The sequence below is a fragment of the Cetorhinus maximus genome, chromosome 35 (genome assembly GCF_964194155.1).
Source record: "Cetorhinus maximus chromosome 35, sCetMax3.hap1.1, whole genome shotgun sequence".
In the NCBI taxonomy this organism is placed as follows: Eukaryota; Metazoa; Chordata; class Chondrichthyes; order Lamniformes; family Cetorhinidae; genus Cetorhinus; species Cetorhinus maximus.
In genome coordinates, this window is record NC_135913.1 from 3,645,461 (window position 1) to 3,671,088 (window position 25,628).

General features: G+C 39.1%; 1 protein-coding gene across 1 annotated transcript in view; it reads left to right on the forward strand.

Moving 5' to 3' along the window:
• Nucleotides 1-1,054: 1,054 nt before the first annotated feature.
• The window catches only part of LOC144672040 (NACHT, LRR and PYD domains-containing protein 3-like), a 31,597-nt gene continuing 7,023 nt past the window's right edge, over nucleotides 1,055-25,628 (forward strand). Inside the window, exons 1-3 of the mRNA XM_078533983.1 lie at nucleotides 1,055-1,130; nucleotides 19,261-19,427; nucleotides 22,356-22,533. Coding sequence (XP_078390109.1) covers nucleotides 1,055-1,130; nucleotides 19,261-19,427; nucleotides 22,356-22,533 — 421 coding nt within the window. The remainder of the gene's footprint in view (nucleotides 1,131-19,260; nucleotides 19,428-22,355; nucleotides 22,534-25,628) is intronic.

Consider the following 25,628-nt stretch of genomic DNA (forward strand, 5'->3'; position numbering starts at 1 on the left):
CTAAACATTGTTTTGTTTTCTGGAAAGGATCATGTATTGAAATTGCGTGTAACTAGTCATGTCACCGGGATTATAGAACTCCATGCCCATCCAGCCCAGGGTTCAAAAGTTGTTACTCAGAACAATGGATCCAGTATCAGAAATATTGTTTGCTGGGCAGAATTATGACCCTGAGGAAAATTAGCTAATGGTTGAAAGGATATTGATTTTAAAAAGTGTTGAACGCAGGATGTACTGTGAGCTAAATTCTGGCAGTGGACTTAAATAAACAAAAACTTTGTCCTCTGCCTGTTCACAATATGTTTTACTAAGAGCAATAAAATCGAAATGTTGGCATGGGAGAGGCTCCAATTGTGAAGTCCACTCTTTCTGTGACTTTTTTGAAACGTACATGGCAGAATTAGGGAAATTTAGTGATTGTAACCATACTATTAATGGAAGAGGTTTTGGCTACTCAATCAATTACATAATAAGTGTTCAAATTGAATGTGGTTGTATAAAATTCAGCGGGTGATCTGGGTTAAATATTAGGGCGGGGAGCGGTTTTATTGTTCAGGCTAAAGGTCTTGTTTACGACTGTCATGTGCAACAGATCCTTTCCCAGGGTGTGTTTAACAACCTGCAGGGACATTAAGATAGCTTATACAGAAACCAGTATCAGGAAACATAGGGCAAGGTAAGTCCATAGAAATTAAAGAACACATTTATATTATTTCAGTATAGCAAAGCTCACTTATCAACATATTTTATTCAGGTATCATTGTTATTGAAAAGCAAATATGTCAATGATGGCACCGATGAGATAGTTGTTCCCGCCCCCCACCTCTTAGGAATTCGAACTTACCACGACGGTTTTCAATAGCATAACAGGTATCAATGCAATTTCACAATTCCATGGGTTAAATATTAATTAACTGCATTTCTACTTTATGACAAGCTTATGAATAAGCAGATACAATTGAAACGTTTTCACAATACAAAATAACTTCCCAGCCGGACCTCCTGCGTTAATCGAGGTGATCATACTCTGCTGGTATTAGTAGCTGTGCCAATAATGCTGGATCAATCTGCTAACCAAAGTGACTTGGAATTTCGCGAGAGAGGCAGTTTGGTGCTGGAGGAAAGACACGGTAAGTTCTGTAAACCATGAGACAGCAGGAATTAAGTACATATCTGTAATTCAGAAATATAATTAGGTATGATTGAGCAAAAGATAGCATGGCCTAGGAAAATATTGCCAAAGGTATAGAGATCCGAATTCATTATAGAAAATTCCAGTGAAAATACATAAGAAAATAGTGGGTAAGTGTAAATGGTTACTAAATCGCAGCGCATGTACACATTATTAGGTAGATTTTTAAGTGACATTATAAAACAACTTAGACACGTTGCCTACAACTCATGTCCCAAGTGGGACATCCAGGACGCTTCTTGTGCCCTGATTAACCAAGTATGCATGGCATGCATTTCCTTGCTGGGAGAGTGGTTTGAATAGTGGCTGGACTCACGGCAGTATGTACGGAAGGTTGAATATACACTGAAGCGCACATTCGTGCAGGTGGTCATCCATCAATTATACAATGTTCGGAGAATTGTTCACTGCATGTTCATTTGGCAGTGCCAGAAGAGCCAGACACTGCAGCTATCCTCCGGGTGTTTAGCGGTATAAAACTGGTTTTAAATAGTGTGTAGCGTCAAATATGAAACCGGCTTGACAACGTGCTGCCTACAGCAAATGGAGGGCACTATTGGGCAAATTTGTTTACAGGAGATACAGCAAAATGTGGAATTCTGGCAATTGCCATAATGGCACTGATAGCCATGTATGTGAACACGCATTTCCGTAACCACGAATCAAAGTCCGACATGATGGGTTGCTGTTTGGTTGCCTTTATGAAAAGTTGCAGAATATTTTGAGGGGACCAATCGAGCACATGGAAATCGTAGGATAGGTGAGAAACAAACTCAGTGGGAGCAAAAAAATAAATGTGCTGAGATCCTGCAGTCATATTTGCAGGAATTCCATGGTAATTGCAGAAAATCAAGCACATTAAATGTAATAATCTGTAGATTGGTCCAAGTGTCATTTTCCAGTTGGTGCAATGATATTTCTGTGTAACAGTGCAGTGTTTGCTTGTAGAAGTAGTGCAGGTGGGAGAATCTCAGATTTCTGCGGTATTGGGCACTAACCTGGGTAGAATGACAACGCTTATAACATGGCTTTAAGGATAGAAATATAAAATAAAATATGCTCTAGATATGAAAAACAGCGGCATTTTTACCATTGTATTAGATTTAACAAAGAATAAGCAGTGTCAATGTTTAGTAATTTGAGAAGAGTCAGTGGTGATATTGTAATGAAAACATGGAAACATGGCGGACAAGTTAAATAATTACTTTACATCAGTATTTAGAGTAGGAAAAGGTGTCATCATGAACGTCAGACTAAGCAAATTATTATTTAATCAAAAACAGGAATTGAACAGAATTAGCATAAGCAAATGGGAATATAATATGGTGGCAGTAAGTAGTGACGGATTCCAGCGACATGATCTTTCAATTTCCAACCATTTAAAAGGAAGTAGATAGGATGATTACAGGTGTCCTATTCTTCCCATGTTTTTCTTTTGTGGAAAAATTCCTTTGGATTGGAAAATTGTACATGCCATTTTGCTGATTAAGGAAGAAGACAGAGGGACAAGAGGAAGTGTCTGTTAGCATGGCATGTGCTTTGGCACGGTTGCTGGAAAATATAATTGAGGATAGGGTTACTGAACAGCGTCATGAACTTAAATTGCTCAGAGGTTTGAAAAAGTTGGCCATGCCTAACATTTTCGTTGAATTTTTTTGAAGTGATGACCAAAATAACGCACAGGAAATGTTTATGGATTTTTCTTTAATGTGGGCTTCCAAAATATATTGCTAAAGTCCCTCATAGACGGATTCTAGCATATTCTGAATCTCGTGGAAGGGAAAGCAAAATTTTTATTTCACGAGGAGATTGGATGAGTGGTAGTGGGCAGGGAGGAGGAAAGCATTCTATTAGGATGGTTTTGATTAGTGGCGCCCAAATGCATCTATATTTGCGTCTCAGCTATTCCCAGTATGTATCAATGTGTTAGATGATGGAATATTTAACAACAGGCTCATAGGATCCTATTCTATCAAACATTATAGAGATTGCAAATTGTACAGAAGCAAGTTTAACGTTCCAAAGGGGCGTTGGTAGATTAAATATGAGGTTAATAATAATAATAATAATAATAATAATAAGGGTCAATTAAACCGGAGGTTAGGCAACTAACGCCAGGCCATCTTCTAAAGTTCCAAAGGGATCTTCCTCATGTTAATATAAATCAAACTTTGGCAGGGAATCAATAACTGAGCAATGCATAGTTGGTTCGGGTAGGCTGACGTATTCATATACGGGACTAAGGAAGGAATTCCAAAGCTGCAGCTTTGTAAGTTTGCCAAAGGATTTATACATTTAAATGAGAGAGAAAAAGGAGGGCATAACAACTGTGCAAAGTCGACGATACAATAGAAACCCAAACGGAATATGGAAAGCTGAGTGGAGAACCATGGTAAAAGTGAGTGACACACATGCTGAACGTGGTGGGGGTTGTGGGAGGTTACGGGGAGGGGGGCAAGGGAGAGAGAGAGAGAGAGAGAGAGAGAAAGAGATAGGCAGAGAAGGAAACAGCGAGAGAGAAAAAGAGAGAGGGGTGAAAGATAGGGCAGAGAGAGAGAGAGAGACAGAGCGAGAGAGATGGAGATAGATAGGAAGAGAGATAGAGAGAGAGAAGGAGAAAGAGTATTAGAAAAAAACGACAAGCAAGCCATTTTTCTACTAACTGGAGAAAAATATAGCCTGAAGACATGGAAGGTTTAAAGCCAGGAAGTGTTCTTTTTTTTCTAAAGACGGAGGACATAATTGGGACACTCAAAATATTTTAATCCTGTCTTCCCTGGAGAGGGAGATGGTGCCCGTGCAACATTAAATGAGGTGGTAGCATGAATATAGAACATGATTAAAAATTGATGAAGCAGAGATATTGAAATAAAAGGCAATTGTCAAAGTAGAATTGTGACCAGTTTCGGATGATATTTCATTTGTACCCTTCACTTATATTAGTGGGTTCACTGCATTTGAAACAAACATGTCTGTGCCCCTCTGGTATCCCAATGATTCATAAAATTACTTGTGCTTTCCTGGCGCTCGTGGCTCCCGCACATTTGCTACGTTGATTGTAGTTCGCCGGTTCCTGTGGTAGTCTTACATTTACAGCAGTGGTGACCCTGATCTCTTTTAATCGTAGTGCTGGTATTATTGCACTGAATTACGAACCAGACTTGATGGGCCGAATGAATTCTGCCTGTGCCGCAGTTTTGCTTCATATTATTGCAGAGACGATAGCCCCTTTCTGGCAGTCGTTTTACTTCAGACATAAACTTAATGCTTACCGTGCTTCCATGCTACTAAGGGAGCGGCATACATTGCCAAAGTGGTTATGCTACCTCCCTGCCAACGATGCTGTTTTGCTCGAGGTAATACTGCTCATCCACCAATAATATAACCTGGACTTACGGTAGATTTGAGAGCACTCCTCTGATAATGCTATCCTGCTCTTACACTGCGATGAGAATTCTATTCCTGAGATAGCGGTATTCTGATATTATATGAGAGGTGCTTGCGCTACGCTTGTAGAGATGGAAGTATTGCACTTACTATTGATGTAATGGTGCTGCTACCTGTAGTGTACAGCCACAAATAATTTAGTCCAAACTTTTATATTGCACTGCCCAGCCGTTCCTGTGTTTAGTTCTAGCACCACAATTTAAATAGCGTATAAATGTCTTTATATTGACACCGAAAAAATATTTACTCGGCTGGTGCGAGGGTGAAGAACTTCTGTTATGTTAAAAAATAAGTGGGGAAGCTACGGGTTGTTCAACAGAGGAAACAAAAGGTTAGCGGAGTGTTTACAGAGTCGTGCAAAATAACAAACGAGTTTGATCGAGGAAATGACAAGAATCTGGCTCCAGTGGCACAACGATGAAATGATACTGATTTAACGTGATCGACACAAAAGACCGCAAGGGATATTGGAAACACACTTGATGTGGTTTGGGCTGCACTGACTGAAAACTTTTGGAAGTCAATGACACGTCACCAAAGAGTACTGGACAAAGTAGATACTTGATTGGAAAGTAGCACAATGCTATTAGGAAATAGCATGGCAGTGGAACAGTTGGACATCTGTACAATGAGCTGGCAAAGCAGGGGGAACCACATGGCCCATTCTGCGCAGTATCATTCTACGATTCCACGAACAATGCCATTTTATTTCGCTCACTTTTCAAAGGAGAGAAATAGTTTATAGAAAAAAGTGACCGCCATGTAATCGATCATCAACTGTAGCTGATAAACTGGCCTGAGAAAGATATGGTTTTTAAGCTGGGAAATATATAGCAGTATGAGCTTATTGTAACATTGGATTTCCTCATCAGTTACATTATTAGCTGCTATCTATTTTTTTTTTTGTCCAGATGACACATTGACTTTTCATGGGGACACTGGCATCACATGGTACTAATTACAGCAAAATCAGGGAGATCTCCTGAAATTTCTATCCTACACCCATAAACAATAATCATCAAAAAATCATTTAGATCGCCTTCGTCACATTTCAGTTTGGGGGACTGTAATATGGCTTATAAACTAACTGTTACCTGTCACTAGGGAATGAGAAATTGGAGTAAAGAACAGGGAACTCACTAAAACTTGACAACCAATGCGATATAGCTACTGAGGAGCTAACAGGGAGGTGGCGGAATGGTGGTGTTACGACTTGTTTAGAATTCGAGGAATGTTTTGGAGCCCGAGGTTCGAAGCCCACCACGGCAGATGTTGGAATATGAATGAATTCAAATTCATCATCATGACCATTTCCGGTTGTTTTAAAAACCCATCTGGTTCACTAATGTCCGTTTAGGAAAAAAATCTGTTGTCCGTACCTTGTTTGGCCTGGCCGACATGTCATCCAAGTCAATGTGGTTGACTCTTAAATGCCCTCCGAACGAGGGCAGTTAGACATGGGCAATAAATGCTGCCCTAGCCAGTGATGCCCAAACCCAATGAACGAATAAAAATGTATGTTGGAGGCCTTACCTTTAAGACCTAACTGGCAGGCAGAATCGTTTGAGCAGCGAACGATTCAACGGAGGAATGCCACCTTACTGCGGATCTCTGCCCTTGAAACCAGTAGATATTGGGACGATCAGATAATCCGTGTGTGTTGCCTCCACTGCCCGAAGACGGGTGCCCCGCATCGACATATATCACTCTGTGTTCCGAAATTCTTATCTACAATATTCATTAAGCCAGCAACTTACAAACGTTCTTCGTATGTTAAGTGAAGAGGATTTGGTTCTAATTAAAATAACCTTTCCGATTCTGAAAAGAGGCCACTGCTTCCGGCGCTCTTCATCTTGGACTCATCAGGACAAACGGAATGCTGCCAAATTTCAGTCCATTAAAGGTCTATATGTTGTTGCTTGGTCAGCAAGTGGATCCTGGCCTAGGCGCTGCTATGGAGACCGAAACTGGGATCTTTAGGCTCCACAGGCTCCATGGTTAATCAGGAAAGGCACAAGGCTTGTACATATACTTTTTGTTTGCAGATAATGGATCCCTGGTTAGGCCTGACTGCATGTCAATTCTAGAACGTATAATTACGGCATTTTAGGAACCTGGCAAATTAACTCAGATTGACTGATACTGTAGCTATTAGCATACTCAGGATTGTTTAACAAGTGCTGCCCAATTACGAATCACGTTTTTCTTCGGGCCCTGAAAGCACGGGCTAGTTGAGTAAGATCTGCACTCTACCGATTATGAATAATCGAAGGCGTAGGATATTTGATTCAAGCAAGTCATTGGGACTGATGGGTTATAGAGCTGATATCACGAAGTCACAAACAAAATGCACATGGCTTAGATCAATTGTCCGGTGGGGAAATGGTCTTTTTGGACTGATGGCGGCTTCATATTAGTTGAACATGCTACTCGCGTAGCCGCTGCATAGAGTGAAAGCGTCTGCTTAAGGTTTGGTGAAGGCAGGCAGAATGGATGGCACCACTCTCTCGCTGACTCGAAAAATAATTTCAGGGAAAGGCGGTGGCGAGATAATATTGAATGATTGAAATTTAGCGTAGCAATTAGAATTTAATTTATACAAAGTGATTTGAGACTGGGATGCATATTTATATTAGCGTTTGAAGGAGTGAGCACGTCAAGGTTCAATATTATGTTACACATATTTCTGAAGGAATAAAATACACTGGGGCTCGCGCACACTAACTTCATTAGGACTGCCACTCTTGGTGGACAATTAAAAAACACAAAACGCACTGTTTGAACCTAATGTCCTGTTTCTGTTTTCCAATTTGTATTTAGTTATATCTAAATTCCTTCCATGCCATGTGTAAGGAACTTTTGCTAAATAAAATGCACGGCTGTCAAGCGAATATGAAATTTACTGTAGGACGTATAAAGGCCTGTGATTTAATCAAGGAACAGCAGGATAAACACACGAAGGCGAGCAGCTGATTCGTGAGTCTTAGTGGTTGAAATAGCGCATCAGAAAACCAATGATAAAATCTATTTTCGTTCTCTGTGTGAAACAGTGAATACAATAGTCCTTTCCATCTTTAGGTGAGAGCACTTTCTATAACAAATGCGGACATTAACGTGTATAATGGAGAAACGGTGAAAAGTAAATTCGAAAAAGAATTGTGGAGCCCTATGTGTTTGTGTGTGCGCCTGCACATTTCCTCTCACTTGCTTGTTCTGTCTGTATGTTTCTAAGTGTCTCCTCTTCATATGGATATGTATGTTCAATGTGCTTCGTGTGTCAGGTTGTTAATGTGCTTTGTGTGTGTCGCTTGTGTTATATGCATACATTATGCGTATAGGTGTTGTGTGTTTATTCTATGTGGACATTGTGTTGTTATCTCTGCATCAGTATGTATTGCCTGTGGATATATATGTTGTGTATGCGTAAACGGACGTCTGTTTTGAATGTGACGTGTATACCTTTGCGCTTGTCTTTGTGTTGCATATGATGTGTGCCTTGTGGTGTGTGTGTACAATGCGATTGCGTGTGCTTATGTGCATCCATGTGCTGACTGTAGGTGTGTTTATATTTGTGACAGCATTTCATCGTGACATTCGGGGCGTCATTTCACAACTTAACCAGGAACGGTTCTGACCTTTAGTCATTACAAAATTGTTGCTTGCAAATATGAGCCTTACTGAGACACCTCTTTTCATAGTGCACGGCAGAAATTAATTCAACTTGGTGGACGAATTCCTGTTGATTCTGTTCCATATCGAATATCATTTATTACCTGTCATACTGAATTTAGAAGTAAAAACTTCACTGGAATGTAAGAGTCTATCATTAAATAGGCATTGATAAAGTTGTGCCACATTAAGGAGGCATATAATGGCCTCTTCATCCCATTTTGGTGGCGCTTGCTGTAGTTTGATAAGAGTTTTAATGAAGCTTTTAGGATTAGGATGGGGCTCGGACCACCGAGTAGCGATGAAAATTCCACCCCGCTCACCCAAATGTTGTCAACCTGCAGAAATTGAAATAAAGTGCTTTCAGTTCCGGGAAATGCAACTTGATTTTCTTTAATGTATTTCGTTGATTGTTGTACCCATTCCTTTCGTTGCTTCATCCTATAATGTTCTGATGACATGCACATAAAGCAACTTTGCCTCCATTTTGTTGAAAACAGCAAGCAAATGTGCGCCACCCATGTTGAGAAAGATCACGAAGTTATTGCAGTGAAACCAAGATTAGTTCCTTATTATCAATACAAACTTTGATCCTAATTCAAGCTGATCGTGCAAACTCCTGCCAATCCCCCATTCTCTCATAACCTGCGAAAACTGTGGCACTAGTGTCCCAATGGATACTTTTCATCATATGCTAGATTAACAGGAGTTTTTTTTCTAGTCATCATGCTTATTAATTGCCTATTCCGGCTTTTAAAATTTTGAATGTCCTAAGCATCCAAACTGTAAGATCATTAATATCTGCCTCTGTAACTATATAATAACTCTAGCTAAATAAATTCTACATATGCTCTTCCATTATTCTAGCACTGTCAATTACACATCCATGTATTAACTGCATTCCAAACTACTTTTCGCCCAACCAATACTAGGTTTATTCTATATTGTACTAAGTAGTGTTAACAACATATCAAGCGGTAAAAAAAAAGCTTGACAATGAATAAGCGTCTTGCAGTAGGTACAGATAAATTATTATAGGGAGTTTAATTACGCTGGTTTGCTGTAAGTGGATAGAACCGACTGGGAAAATAAAATGTTTATGAAATGATTGGCAGGCAATTTAGATGACACTTTTTTATAATTTTATTGCCCAACATGGAAGGGTACTTGATCATGTTTAGGGGCATGAGCAGGGTAATGCATTCCCAGAAATAAATTATTGAGCAAAGGTGGATCATAAAAATAAACTGAAAGGGAGGATAACCAATTTAAGTCGCCTGAGAACGAAGCTCTCCCATTTAACTTGGAATCAAGAATTTACTTCAAAACTGTAAAAGGTCAATGTGCTGCCATTAAATAGGGTCCATTTAAGTAGAGACGAGGTTATTCTCCAAAAATAAGTTGGGACAACATAAACAATTGCTCCCTGGTGATGAAATAAATAGATAGTAAGGTGAAGCCAAAGAAGAGGTGTGTACAGCAGGTTCATGAATAAAGTGATAAGAAGTTTCAATATAAATGGGACAAGCGAAAACTATGGGCACTTGTCCTGTATAAATCAAAGCTTAAACTGAAAAATGAAACAAATCATCATGACAACTTGTTAAACATTTGATCAGCCTCAAGTGTGTACATTGTGCCGAATTATTGGCATCGAAATATGGCAAAGATGTGAAGGCTTTAAGGGGAATGCAGAAAAAATTTAGCAGAACCGTACCAGGGATGTAAAATTTCAGTCACGTGGATCGATTGGAGAAGTATTGTTCTTATCTTTCTAAGATGCTGAGTGTTGTCATTCGAAATGAATAGATTGAGAGGGGATGAAAATATTGTCTTAAAATTAATGAGAGCTCTTCATAGAGCAGGGAGGGGAACACTTTTCGAGTCGATTAAAGAGTTAGGACACCAATTAAAGATTTTACAAAAACGTACTAGCGAAATAAAGACTAACTTATATACACATCGACTGGATAGTATATTGAAATCACTCCTGGAGAATGTGATGGAGGTAGGCTTAATCTTAGCATTCCAAATGGGATTAGAGAAACAGCTGAAGAGGAAAGTTTTACGCACTATGGCGAAAGTGCTGGCAATTGGGGAGGGGGTAGGGATGCATGTTGATGTGGGTGCGTGGCTAGTACTGGAAGAGGCCTTTCACAGACACGAAGGGCATCCTTCTTTGCTGTAATCGTTATATAATTATATGATCCCTGATCATCCGCGCTGGCCCATGCTAACATTTCCATATGGACTATGCTCCAGTGCTTGAAGAACAGAAAACATACAACGAATCTGTAACCAACTAAATTTTTGCCTTCCTAACTAAATCGCCCTACCTTCACTTAAACCTGCCAAGTGTTATTCAAGGCTCAATTTCAATCCCTTAGCCGAAATTTAGCATGGTGTATCATAGTAAATATTAAGAAAATGCGACGATTGCAAAATATAGAACGTTGTTTAATTATTGGCATGGGAGCATTCATTGCATTCAGGTTTTTAAAACTTGTTCTGAGTGTCTACATTAATATTGCAGATAAAAATAGAAGTTTCTCCGTGTGGACACAGCATGGCTGAAAAATCAAATGATAAGTTCCAGGATAAAATTCGGCACCCTAGCAATTGTGAGTACATGAACGATTTCAGTAAATGGGCACAGCCCGCTTATGCATAAATGCTGGGGGCTTCTTAAAGTCTATTTCATACACTCTGTTAGAGCTCAAGTGGCCTTCTTCTCGAATAGTGCCTTTAATTCTCTTTAATATATATTTTTTTCTCTCTCCTTAATATGTAAGTCCTATTTCCAGATATTTCTTTTCAACTGTATTTTTCTCATAAGGAAATAACTTGCATGGTGCAAATATTGTCAGTGGCGTTTGGGAAAAAAATATACACACTCCTTATCCTTGCTTATCTGGCAAGTTATAAACAGAACAACAGCCCTTTGAAACCTAAACAATTCATTCACATATCTGTTCACAAGTGTAAATTCCCTTCACATCTTACTTGCTGAGCTAGTACAAACGTTTATTCATCAGATTTCAAACACATTTCCACATCTGGCTTCTATTTGATAATTCCAAGCCTCCAAATATAATTAAATCATGCAGACAGGACCACATACTCGCACAACTAATGGAACTTTACAATAAACTTGAAAACAATTTTTGAAAGTTATTATATTTTCGTAACACCTCCAACGTTATGAAAAAAAATGGACCATCATTATTTAAAACCATGGCATCGTTTTCTCATCCCACCTTACAACATTTCGCATTCTTATGTATGTATACAAACAATTACATTACCAGGCACATGCATTAACATAACAATAGACATATAAATCCTTAGTATTAGCAGGGACCATTTCAGTCCTAGTGTGCAGCTTGTAAATGTGCAATTTCCTTTCAGCTTGAAACTCTTGACAATGTCTCTGTAGCTATATTTTCTCCTCCAGCCGCATATATAACTTTTAAATGAATTGGTTAGAGTAATAAACTCCATCTGAACAGTCCTGCACATCGGCCTCACAATGTGCCCTGATTTTTAAACAGGATTGTGGTCTGTATAAACAATTGCTTTTGACGAATTGCATGCAACATAAACCTCGAAATGCTGCAACACCAACACCAGACACAGGGCCCCCTTTTCGATCATTGAATGTATTCGTTGTTGTAAATTCAGCTTTTGTGAAAAATAACCATTCGGCTTTTCAATTCCATTTTCATCTCCTAGCAACAGTATAGCGCGTTGTGGTCACTTTGACAAACGGACCACAGGAGTCATACATACAGGTCACGATCGTTTATTCGAGCAATTGCAAGGGGAGAACGATGTCAATGCAGCCTGAGATAGCACTCTGCTAAATTACAAATTTTCATCATATTTATAAAATATTGTTCAAGTACAAGAACAGTTTCCAGATTGCAATCTGGTCAACATTTAAGTTTATATTAAATAGACATCTCTAGTAACCGGTAAATGCTTCATATGTCCCTATTTTTCACCGAGGTAGAAACCATCCCCCCTACCTAAACTAGGACTGTCTGTTTTTCCCCTGTCTGTTGAAGAGCACACTTAATCTTCGTTGTTATTGCCAATGCTCTGACGACGGTCTGGCTGCAAGGCCTATCTGCTGTTTGCAGGCCCTAAGGCTGCGCCAGGTTCACCTGGTAAACTTTAACTGTTAATGTGCTTGGTCGGACTGTTTACCTGGAGATTTTAAGTAATTCATTCCTTTTAAATAAGTTATCACTTACCATAAAGTATTAATCACGTTCTTCCCCTTAACAGTGCCCACTTTTGGCCCTTGGGCTAGCCTAAGGTAGCCAGCTATAGTGCTACTTTCCATCACTTTACGCACCACCGCACAGTGATGCTGGCCAGTCATCCAGCTTTGGGTTGCAAAAGTACCATAAGATCATCTGTACCATCTGGCCCCTCAACCCTGGCCTCTGGCTTGCTAAATTTCTTCTCCACCAGCTAAAAATCCCATCAGTTACGATGAATCATGTATTTTAAATATATCACAAGTGTCAGCTGAATCATAACCAGGGCATGGGAGATAATTCGATTCCACGGGTCTATTTGTACATTTGACCCCCAATTAGGCCACCACCATGTGGAGGAACCTATTTGCTCGATATCCTATTTTAATGCTCTAACCTGTTGCTGCAACGTATAGTAAGTTCTCTACATCTGCGGAGCCTATCTCCGAATCATGGTTAGGTGGTCGGGTAATATGGAAATTTCATAGAGCAACTGGTTCAAATACTGTGATAGGATATTCGTAAGTCGTTCCTTGACCTAAATATTCGTCGTTCCTCTCTTGTATATTTCGACCAGTTCCTCTTTCCTTACAATTGCTGGCGCCTGTGGGTGCAGGCACACTGAATGATTATGGATTGGGCATATCACACTCTTCCCGTATTGGATCTTTTTCTGCCACGTGGCACTACATTATCTCCCATTCCCCGTGTATGCAACGTGGGTTGGTTCTTTTGCAGCCCATATAGTGTCCATTGTATGATTTGTTGCTCCTTTAAATCGGCACTTAGCTTGTTCTGTCTCATATAATGGCTGTGCATACTACTGCGGTGGCCTCTATCCCACACTCTTCCAATGTTATGTTAAGTATATTCCCTTCTCTGTCTACTGCATATGTTGGAAGGCCATGATACCTAATATAATAATGCCCTCTTATCACATCATTATTTCCAAATCCATGCAATGTTCGGCCAGGTGTTGACATTGTTATAACAGTTATCACTAAGACATTTAGCATATTATTATTCACTATGCATTCAACATTTATTCTATATCCAACTCTTAAACCTCTGATCTGGCACCCGGTCAAGTCATAATCCTTGTGTCGTAAAATATTACATAAATGTTCATTAGTTACCCAAAAATGAACTACCCCTTCATTAATCTGTGTTAAATTCTCTCGGGCTTGTTCCATTGCCCAAATTCCATAAGTACTGGAAACATCCTTTCTGCTCGCTTCGTCCAAAATATTTTTCCCTATTTCAATCAGTTTGATGCTAGTACCCGCATGACTTCCGAGCAGGGTATCCAGGCTTTGGATTAACTGTGTCATGTCTTGGTCTGTATTTAACTGAGTGTCATGAATTCCCTGTCCCTGGTGTAAAACTTCCTTAAAATGAAAGCTCAGGGGACGGACCTCCGGTCAACAGTTGCTAGGTCGATGGTATTAACTATTGATGTCCCTGTATTGAATATCCTGGCAATGTCATACATCAGGTTGCGCATATCTCGATTTCCTTCTAGACCTTATCGCATCCCGCCATTAAACTGCACTGCTTCAGTCATCAATTGGCGCTTCAGAGCCTTATAGAGTGTTTGGGTGTGTGTTGAGCACCACTGGGGCAGGGCCACACCGGATATGTTCAAGACAACGATTGCCAGCTCATGGTGTACATTATCATACAAAAGACCATTTGTCGGCCCTGAATGCATTGCGGGACAAGGTGGGTTGGTTGGAGTGGGGGTAGTCTTGGGAGGTGGCTAGGTAGTGGTACTCTCTTTTCGGTGGATCTCCCACGTCCATCTTTTGTCACTGTTTCCCCAAGTCAGTATAACGTTATCATTTGGCCTAAAAATGTTCCAATTAGAATCCCTAACATGAGAATGACTAACGGTCTTGTACATTGTTAAGCATGTTACATAAACATGGCTCTCTAGCTGACAGTCAAAGGTGAACTGCCCTAGCCATTCCTTATGCTTAAAACCCAGAGTAGTTCGATTTGGGAATTTAACATAAGTGCCAACTTTCGCATGCAGGTCCCACCAACCTCTCACCAAATCCTGCCCGATGTGAAGCAAACCATAACTCCACATCGAAAGCACTTGTTCTCCCTTTGTTACATGTATCATTCCCCGTTCTGTTTGGCATTCGGCACTGTCCGTGGTGTACCATATTTCCTCCTGCGGAATGAGTAGTGATGATCCCCGAATTTGTTGCCTGTACTGATACGCCAACGACCAGGATCGTGCATCAGTGGAGATATTAACATCGGCTCCCGTTCTCCAGGTCACCGCTTGGTCAATTGTCATGTATATTTAACTGTGTGCAATGCCTCCATTTACTTCCTATTTTCATGTCTACAAGTGAACATATATCACCTGCCATAATTACCTCGTATGGTCCATGCCTGTTCGCTCCGGGCTCACCTTGACCATCACCTTATTCCAGATTTGGTCCATTGTTGCTCTTTGGATTTGCCTGTTTCCATATAGTTAATGACCTGTCAGTGTCTGACTTCCTTCCTTAACTCATGCAATTGCATACTTATTTCCCTCTCATAAACTCGCATCCTCCCTTTTAGTGCTCCTGCATCTCCCACTCCTACTATGATTCCCTTGGGTAACTGCATTGTACTCCTTGTAATTTTTTCAAATGGGGCGAACACGGCGGTCCTGCTTGGGTAGTCCTAAGGCACATTGCAATATTGGGCTGTTCTCTGTCTCTTGACTTGCTTTTGTCATAGATGATTTTAAAAAAAAAGTTCAGTTCATCCTTTCCACCATTCCCGAGCTCTGGCTGGTAGGGAATGTGGAATTTCTGTTTAAATTTAAATTTATACATTTCTTCAATGCTTTAATGACACTTCCTGTGAAATGAGTACCCTGATCTGAATCCATTTGGATAGGCACCCTGTGCATCTTCAAATCTACTGTCTCCTGCTGCTGTCCTGCGTCTGACGTCAATTCCTTAAACTGCAGACATAATTCTACAGTGCATCTTCTTATCCTATCTTTCAATGGCTCAGCATCTTCAGTTCCAGTCACGGTTCTCTCTGGGAGCTGCTTAACTCTGTCGGTCTTCATAGTGTTAATCCTGTGGTCCTACTTTTTGTAGCTCACAAGCACATTAATACAATCAGTAATACATCCAACGAGCCTTTTTCCAGCTTTCCCTTTATCTATATCCACCTTGTGCTAAATTGTTGTCAAGTGTTATATATCCTTACGTTTCAAATCCAGAGCTATAAATTTCACACATTTTTACCTCAAAGATTTTATTTCCCCTGACCATGATCATCTCTAAGATTCTTTTGAGTTAATTTTCTCTGTTGTCTTGATCGTTTAAAATGTTTTATGAAACTGTAGGCCGTATTAACTATTCCAAGTCACCGACGATCCTTGCTTATCTCACGCTGTGCGTTTCTAATATCTCCATTGATGGCCAGATTATCAAATTCACTTCTCTTAAAACAGTGTGTATATTGTGACCTCTTTCCCTAACATTTTCTCCTATTTTCCTCATAATTTTTTACACATGCAACAGCTACCATCTTATCTTGTTCAGGTTACCTGGGGAGACTTAAAAATAAATAAAATATTCTCATCACAGTTCTAAAAGCAGAAATCAGGCATGAACATATTTTGCTTCCTTATCTTCTTCTCAAACAACATTTTATGGTCTCAGAAGTAACCCACTAAATTTTGTCTGATCTGTTTCTTTTAGAATTATCCCAGTTTCATTAACTCTGCCAAAATTGGATTGCTGCCATACTTTGAAAATGTATTGAGCTTATCATCATGTTTTGGGAACACACTTACAAATACAATCAACTTGCAGGCTGGTGATATTAATCTGTATGGGGGTGGTACATAAGTTGGTTCATCTAACCCTGTTTAGCTTTATGATGCCTTTAAATTGCGATTTCTTTGCCAGAAATCTGAACTCACACCTTATACTCAAAAATTTGCAATGTTTTAGTATACTTTTCCTTTAATCTAAGATTGGGCGTTCAACGTTAAAGTACTGCACACAAAAATGACTATTTTAGAAGGAAAACACATTAAAGCTCACATACGAATGCTTCCTTGCACGCAAAAGAACATATACTTAGAGGTGTTTATTTATATTCCGGTATCCTTAACTTAACTTAAAAATCTCATTTTTTAAACGAAACTTCAAATAGCAGTGGGGTGAAATAAAGTCAACCTTGAATGTTCCACCTATAGGTACCATCGAACTGACGAAAATGTTTTAACTCCCGAAGGTTACCCCCCACCTTTTCTCTCTCTCCGTCTTCACCAGCAGCAGCTATTGTAACTTAGATAATTTATACAAGGTAATAATAACCATTACGCTTCCTTTTCTGTGTCCTTTTAGTTCTACACACCACTGTTTTGTTCTCTGGGTGTTCCATTTGGATTGCACACACCCCACCCCGCCCTTTCTGCATTTTTCTGATTAATCTTGGCTGTTGCTCCGCTATGAACCTAACAATGGAGTCCACGGTTCCCAGTCGACTTCCATAGCACTATTCTGTTTCCCTGACGACACTCAGTTCTCATTCATGTCTAGCTCTGCGTGATACGTTCGCGAGGCACTGAGAAGTTATGTGATTGCGGTATGTGTGGCTTCACTTATTTCAGGGGCCTGGCCTTCGCGGCACCGGCTAAGGTTGTATCTAAAACCGTAGCGCGCATGCGCGGCTCTGCCTCCCCTCAACTGGGGTCTACCATGCGCGGTTTCGGCTAATGTTGTATCTCAAACCGTAGTCCACCTGCGCGGCTCTGCCTCCTGTTAAACTGAAGTCTGTGCTGCGCGGTTTCGGTGAAGGTTGTATCTCAAACCGTAGTCTACCTTCCCGGCTCTGCCTCCTCTCAACTGGGTTACCGCCTGCGCGGCTTCTGCTAAAGTTTTCTCTCAAACCGCAGCTTGCCTGCGTGGCTCTGCCTCCTCTTGGTGCCTCCTCTCTCCTGTCCTGAGTCCTGCTCCCGATTCTCTTGATACTCCACCGGACCGGTCTCGGGTAGGCTTACTGCACATACATCGTATTTCCCTATTTTTCACCTAGACAGAGTCCTTCCTTCCTACCTAATCTAGGACTATCTGTTCTTCTCCTATCTGTTGAAGGGCACACCTAACGTTAGTTGTTATTGCCAATGCTCTGACTGCAGTCAGGCTCCAAAGTTCTTTCTGTTGTTTGCAGGCCCTAAGGCTGTGCAAGTTTCATCTAGTAACATTTAACTGTCAATGTGCTTGGTAGCCCTGGTTGCCTGGCGGTTTTAAGTAATTCCTTCCTTTTCAATAATTTCTCCCTTACCATAAATTCTTATTACTTTCTTCCCCGTAGCAAGCACCAATGCAAATATCACTAGTGTCAATGGCCAACTTAAGTTGCTTGGCATAATTTTGTAACGCCAAAATTGGTGTCGGAGTCAGTACAGTTTTTTTTTTAAATCTGTCAAGTGCCTTCTGACACTATTGTGTCCATTTAAAGTTCTTGTTCATTTTTATTAGTTCAGTCAATGGAACCAGCACGCTGCTAAACTTCTGCTCAAATTTCTGGTTAAACCCACTCATACCCAAAAATCTCAATACTTCTCGTTTTTTTTGGCGGGATGGGGAAATCCACGATTGCTTTGACTTTCATACGTCTCGGAGCCAACTTTCCTTCTTGTACTAGCAGCAGGATGATGATTAAACGCAACAAAACATTACAAAAATATGTTGTGCGAACGTAGAGTTACCTTCAATGTATGTCCATTCTTTTGGGTTTAAATTATACATGTGTATAATTTAATCATCATCCTGCTGCTAGTACAAGAAGGAAAGTTGGTATTTATGATTTTGCGCAAAAACGTTGTCAAAGTTGCCGATGCCCGATCATTAAGAATAGCACAGGTAGGATATATAATGTTCCTGAAATCTTTAATAAAATATGTTCATCCCCGAAAAAAAACTTGAAAATCAACGAATAATTCCAATGAGAAGTTAATATATGTTTCAGAAACATGTTTCAGAAACAGAAACCTTGCCGTTTGGTAACACAACGGATGAGCATCAAAATTTAGGATGCTGGGGGGAGTGGGGGAGAAATTATCTCATGTTCCATAGCTCGGGATCTTGTAAAGTGCTGGTAAACAGAAATACGGCTGAATTCAGTGAAGGTCCGTTGATTACATCAAAGGAATTAAATCATGACGCTGGTGGAAGTAACTTCAAAATTTTGCATGCCTTTCATCAAGAAGATGTTTAAAAGAAATAGACCGAACATTCTGCAGGAACTATGGTATCTTCTGACATAAGTAAGTACGTCAACATAGAAACAGAGCAGATAATTTCCATTGGATGCTGCCCTTCCCTAGTTTCCCTACTCTTCAACATATGTACAGATCCTGTTATTAGTCTTCCTAAGTGCATCTTAATTGAATACAAATGTCAAAGCATCTTTCTCTGCATTTTATTTTGTGCTGCCTTGCCAAAATTGCTCTTGAAATTTCTCAGGTTCTCTAATGTGCAGTATTTAATAATTTAGTTGGGTTGAATTTTTAAATTGCGAAAGTTCAGAAAGGCCCAGAAAATAAAGAAAATTCTCTTACTTTTCTTTTCACAGGTAGAATAATTCAATAAATAATTAGTGTTATAATATGCTAATCATATATTCTGTTTCTTTTTTCTTTCTTGATTTTAGATGAAGAGGCACAAATTATGGAGTTTCTGTCAAATCTCAGAGACATTGACCTCCGTAGAATCACAGATTTCTACCGACAGAGATTGGAAGAGGCTATTGAAACATTTGTTGAAGGCGTTGCGTTGGCGTTACTGAATGAAAACCTAATTAGTAGTAAAGATTATCAGGTATTTTATAAAGAGAACAGGTAGTATCTCGCAAATGTAATTTGAAACATGACAGGAAATTTAGAATCAATGGTTATTTTCAACATACCACCATGTTTTTCATCCTTTTCAATAAAAAAAAAAGTTTAGTAAAATTGATGCAATCACTGAGCAGTAGAAAATGTATATTCTTTCTATAAGGATATTGGCCGCTGCTCTCCATCATGACGTGTTTAGAATTGCTGCAAACTTTAATTTCTTTCATGACTAACTGAATTTCGTAACGTCAGAGTGATACATAAATATTTGTGTCATATATCATTGCAGTACATTTATAATTCCCAGTAACGCTGCAATGTTTTCCAAAACCTGAGAATTATTTGGCATGTAAGTATGCATGAAATGCTGAAGTGAGACATTTCAATTTGTTATCATTCTTCTGCAACCTCAAGTGATGCAAACTTGCATTTACTAAAATTACTCATAAAATTACAATCGAAGGAACGATTAAGGCTAAAGCCACGTTTCTATTTTCATTAGTTATGAAACGGGAATGTCAAAATTGATCAATATCATATATTTATTGTGCCTACTAGTGAATTATTCCATGTGCAGCCATTGTTTCAATTACCCACAAGTGACACCTCTGAACAACTCAACGTTGTATGTATTTCTAATTAGGACAATTTACTTCCTCTTTCTGAGAAACATGCTTCCTGGCATTAGTCTGAACATAGCCACAGTTTGCTTAGAATTGTAACACGTTTATTTTGTTCTATATGACTTATTTTCTATTCATCACTATCTCCTCCTGTTTAATAGGTGGGGAAATTGCATTAATCGTACTGTTCCTCATAATGTCGTTCCCTGATCTTTGGAGCCGTTGTCTAAATAATTGCATGCTGATAATATTACTGGTCACGATTATCATACTCCTATTTTCCTGCCTGCCCTCAAGCTAGTTTTACTCCCCTAATTCAGAGTCCTCAATTTGCCAATTTCCCAGCAGGCTGACGATCTGTCCTCTCGAAAAGAGACGTTAAATTTGTGACCTAATAGAATGTATAACTGGATAACATTATTGGTTCTCGAGACGAATAGAACAGCTGTATTTAATGGGCAGTTACAAGAATTAGTAAGGATCCGAAATATATGCTGATCGCATCACATAATTTAGGGTATGAGGAAACTGCTGTGGAGACTAACAAACGGCGGTATCAAATGGGGCGAATGACTTATTCTGAGGTGCAAATTGTATGTAATTTAACATAAAGATATCAATTTATTTTTGCCCCTTAAATTAACTCGCCAGAATATTTTTTTATGTGCCTCTTGGCAACATTATTGATTCATTCACCCTCGAATTTAAGTCCTACGATTGAAGTTCTGCGAAAATTGACACAGTTATATTGCACTTCAGGCTTCAGATTGGCTATGCAGCATGTGAATAGAAGGGGTGGTAATTATATTTTTGAGTTGTGGCGCAAGCTATCTCCATTAGTAGCAATCAACTTACTGGCTCAATTTTCTATAATTCTTAAAAAAAGCCTAGAATATGCAATCTCTTTTAATATAGAATGCTATGGATGCTGTTAAAAAAATTCAACACTTATAAGCTCGATTTCCATTCAGCCCTTAAATAATAATATCAATGAAATTAAGCAGTCAAAAGTAATCATCGAACCAATCGCCAAATAAAATTGCAACGAGATTGTTGTCTGATTAACCACGGACTGAGAATATTCGTATATTTTCACAAAGATAAATATTTCTGTGAGAGTAGTAGGTGTAACATTTTCCTCTCTATCGCATGATGAACTGGAATAATTGAGGAGAAACACCATAAGAAAGATGCAAGTGAAGTTTTCTTAAAAGGTATAACCATATATTCACACCAGTCTTCCAACATACCCTGCATGACTAAAATCAACCATGATGGTGAAATTGCAATCCAGCCTTCTGATTTCAAGTATCCATCCTGTCACCATGCAGGTTAAAAGCAAATATCTCCGCCAATTAAAACACATGTGCTGTGGACATAGATTGGATTCATATGAAGGAAGGTATTATAAGGCGTCGAAATCCCTTTCAATCCGAAAGAGTAGGTACTGATCCAGTTATAGAACCGGTTCAATTTTCATTCAGTTGATATTAACTGCTTTGTGTTCAGATTAACTCCGTTTCCCATAAATTATTCATTTTTCCAACAACTCTTCTAAAACAGATGTTATAACAAAATCTTCTATCAATTTAGAAATAAACACATCTAAATATGGTTGCATAGTATTGCATTTTTAAATTGTGCTGCACGTTAGCTGCTTTAAGTTTAAATGTTGCCTTTCGTAGTTAATAACTCCCTCATTGGCTGTTAATGCTGTAAAAAAAAATGACTTTTATATCATCTGTTTGTATGTCTGTGTGTGTGTGTGTGAGTGTTTCAGTGTGTGTTGCTGACCTTAATTTTTATATTTAGAGAAGGCTAAACATCTTTTGACGTCTACTATCTCAAAAAGCTGGTTATGGTTTGGTGCTTTCTTAAAACTTTGATGGCCTCATGGGTATTTGTCCCTAGTTTAATGTATCCAAAGCCATTTTTCATTTTGTTCCTTTATTCCATTGGACTCTGCCAGATAAGATTTTACGGGGAAAATTTGTGCATCCTGAATTATTTTAGCAAAATTCTCTACATCACAATAACGTATGTTGACGTTAATTTGTCAGTCCCCCGCCCAATATGCATACTTCATGTTTTCTATCATTTTATTGCAGCAGATATTCCAGCCATAATTTGAAACTCTTAATTTTTTGTCATCTGAATATTTTCAGATTGGACTTTGGTTTCTTTATTTCAAATCATTTTCTGTATATTTTTGCCACACAAGTTATCGATGTAATTGATAGACCACAGTGCATGACGGTAGGTACAAATTGTCTGTAATGTGTTTCCAGCTCATCAGGCAACGAGTAGGGAATGAAGATAGTAAAGATGCCTCCAAGGGTCTTCTCAATAATGTGATCGAAAGCGGAGCTGAAGCGGGGAGAGCATTGTGGGCAATATTTGCGAGAATGCAGAGCACAAAGCCAAAGCTAAGAGGAATTCTGAAAGAAATACAAGCGAAAGGTCTCAGTTGGTTCATTTAATTTGCGATTCAATAATTAAATATGTAAATTTATTTATAAGAGTTATGCTACTCTATTGATGGCAAATTCGAATTTTACATTCATCAATAGGTTGCAGTTTATCAAAGGAAATAATTTGGAGCAAAATTGAACCAAATGTGCCAAATTATTTGCAAAGTACGTTTTCTTTGCTTTTGGAATGCATGCACCTATTAAACGCTCTTCAATTATAAACAGAATGCAACCTTCCGAAAAGTACATTGGACAGCATTTTGAAAACTACTGCTTGTTAGTTGACGTGACTATCCTAATGCATCTATTTAGAAATCAAGACTTATGAGCAATTCTAATGATATTGAAATTGGAAGATTAATTATTCATATTAGTACGGAATATATGTTCAATATCAACATTATTAATTTGTACAGAATGTATAATATTGTCTGTAACATACCTTTCGGAATTGTGCAATTAATTTAGGATGCAATGAAAAGCTAGACGGGTTGGATTTTTTGCTACGTTGCTGAAGCTAGATTAGGGATGTCGATGTTAGAAAATGACACAGGTTATAAGGAAGTTGCTTAAAGAAAATTATGACAAATAAAATCAGCTTTTAAATCCGTCAGTGGAAGGATTTACTGCCAAAGACTTATCTCTATCTAGGAATACGATAAAACTTAAGGGTTCAAAAGATAACTGGGGTTGAATCTATAATACATTATGCATCAGAAGTAATAGTTACAGAAACGTCCCATTTCCGGTATTTTAAAGAGATTCAGCTTATTTTGTCAAAAAAGAGATGGCGGGAAAAAAAAAACTGGGAGAGGGTGTACTCTTTTACTTCAAATTATATTTCACAGCATGTAAATTCCAACGGGTCTAGGGATAAAAAGGAAAGGCTTGCATTTGTGCAGCGCCTATCTTGACCACGTGGACGCTATAAGATGTTGCAGATAATGAAAGAGTTTTACAATGTGGTCAATGTTGTAAAGGAAGAAACATGGTTGAATATTTACAGGGAACTTGGGCCCACCGAGGCAATCAACAGCAATCGATTAGAGAATAACATTTTTCTTTCTTAAATATTTTATTGATGGTGGATTGTTGTCAGGACATCGGGTTAACTGCACTAGACATTAGATGAACAATGCCAAATGGTCTTTAAGACAGTTTGATGTCCGAAATATGGCACCTCCAACATGCAACAATTCTAAAAAACTGTGGTAGATTATGTGCTCTAATCATTGTGTGAGTTCGAATCTAAAACAATCTTAGAGACGGGGGCGCATTTACGGTTCCACCAACCGGTGGGATTTCCGTTCCCGCCGAAAGAAAGGGAATTTTTAACGGCTTGCCGCTTTCTAAGGGTCGACCTTTGCCTCTACGGGCCTTAAAATTCAACCCTATGCTAGGGATAGTTAAGAAATTTGGCGAACTATATGACAATATCTAATTATGAAACATGTTTCACAGAATCACAGCATTTTAATAACACAGGAGGAGTCCATTCGGCCCATCGTGTTGCACCGGCTCTCCAAATAGCTTTATGACCGAGTGCCATTGACAAAGCCTATTCCATGTACCACTGCACGTTGTTTTTGTTCAACTAATCATGCAGTGCGCTTTTGAATGTCTCGATTGAACCTGCCTCCATCACATTTCCAGGCAGTGCATTCCAGAACCAAACCATTACTTACGTGATTTTTTTTTTTCTCAGCTCAAACTTACTGCTTTTGCAAATCACTTTGAATCGGTGCTCCCTCCCTTTTGATCCTTCTACGAGCGGAGACAGCTGATCCTTATCAATTCTGTCCAGCGCCCTCATGATTTTGGACATCTGTATTCAATCTCCTATTTGCCTTCTTATCCCCAAGGATAAGAGATCCAAACTCTCCAACCTTTCTTCATAACTGAAGGTTCCTTACCCTGGAACCATTCTTGTAAACCTCTTCTGCACTCACTCCAGTGTGTTCACACTACCCCACCTGAGGTCTAACGAGTGTCTCATATAAGTTCAGCATAAGCTCCGTGCTACAGTACCTTATGCCCATATTAATAAAGCCCAGGGTGGCATATGCCCCATTAATCCTTTCCCCACCTGTCCTGCGATCGTCAATGGTCTATGTACGTATACATTCAGGAATTTCTGTTTGAGCACCCCTTTCAAAATGTCGCCCCTTATTTCATATTGTCTGCCCATGTTCTTTCTACCAAAATGCAACACCTCACACTTTTTCGCATTGAAATTCATCTGCCAACTATTTGTCAATTCCACCAAATTGTCTATGCACTTTTGAAGTTCCCACTGCCATCGTCACAGGTCACAACACTCCTAAGTTTCGTATCATCCACAAACTTTGAAATTGCCTTCTGCACACTAAGTTCTAGATCATTAATGTATATCAGGAAATGTAAGTGTCCCAATACCGGAACCTGGGGAACTCCACTACAAATCTTCCTCCAGCCTGAAAAATATCAATTGGCCATCACTTTATGCTTCATATTGTACAGCCAATTCGGTATCTACGCTGCTACTGTTCCTTTTATTCAATGAGCAATATCTGTTCCCACAATGCTGCCCTGTGGCACTGTATCAAATGCCTTTTGAAAGTCTATGCACAGCACATCAACAGCATTACCTCATGGACAATTACTGTTCGGTCTTCAAAAGAAGTCCAGCAGTTTAGTCATACAGGATTTCACCCTTTTTAAAATCAGGCTGGGTCTTATTTAACAACCCATATGTTTATACATATCGACCAACAATTTCAACAATGATGATAGGAGCATGAATAAGTTAATTTAGGAGCTCGACTTTATTAGATCATTCAGTGTGATTATGCCTGATATATGAACTAACTCCATATTTCTCTAATTTCCTGATCTGGCTTTTTGCAAATAGTTAAGCCAAAAATTATTAACCCCAGTTTTAACCAAACTTAACGAAAAATAAATTAAGCTTTGGAAGGAAAATCTGAGCTTGTAGAACATTCCGATTGCAGAGTGTTTCCTAATTTTAATCATGCACTGTCTCTCACTAGGTTTCCACGTAAGAAATGTCGCAAAGAGAGGGCAAAAAAAGAACATCTCCCTCACTGTCCC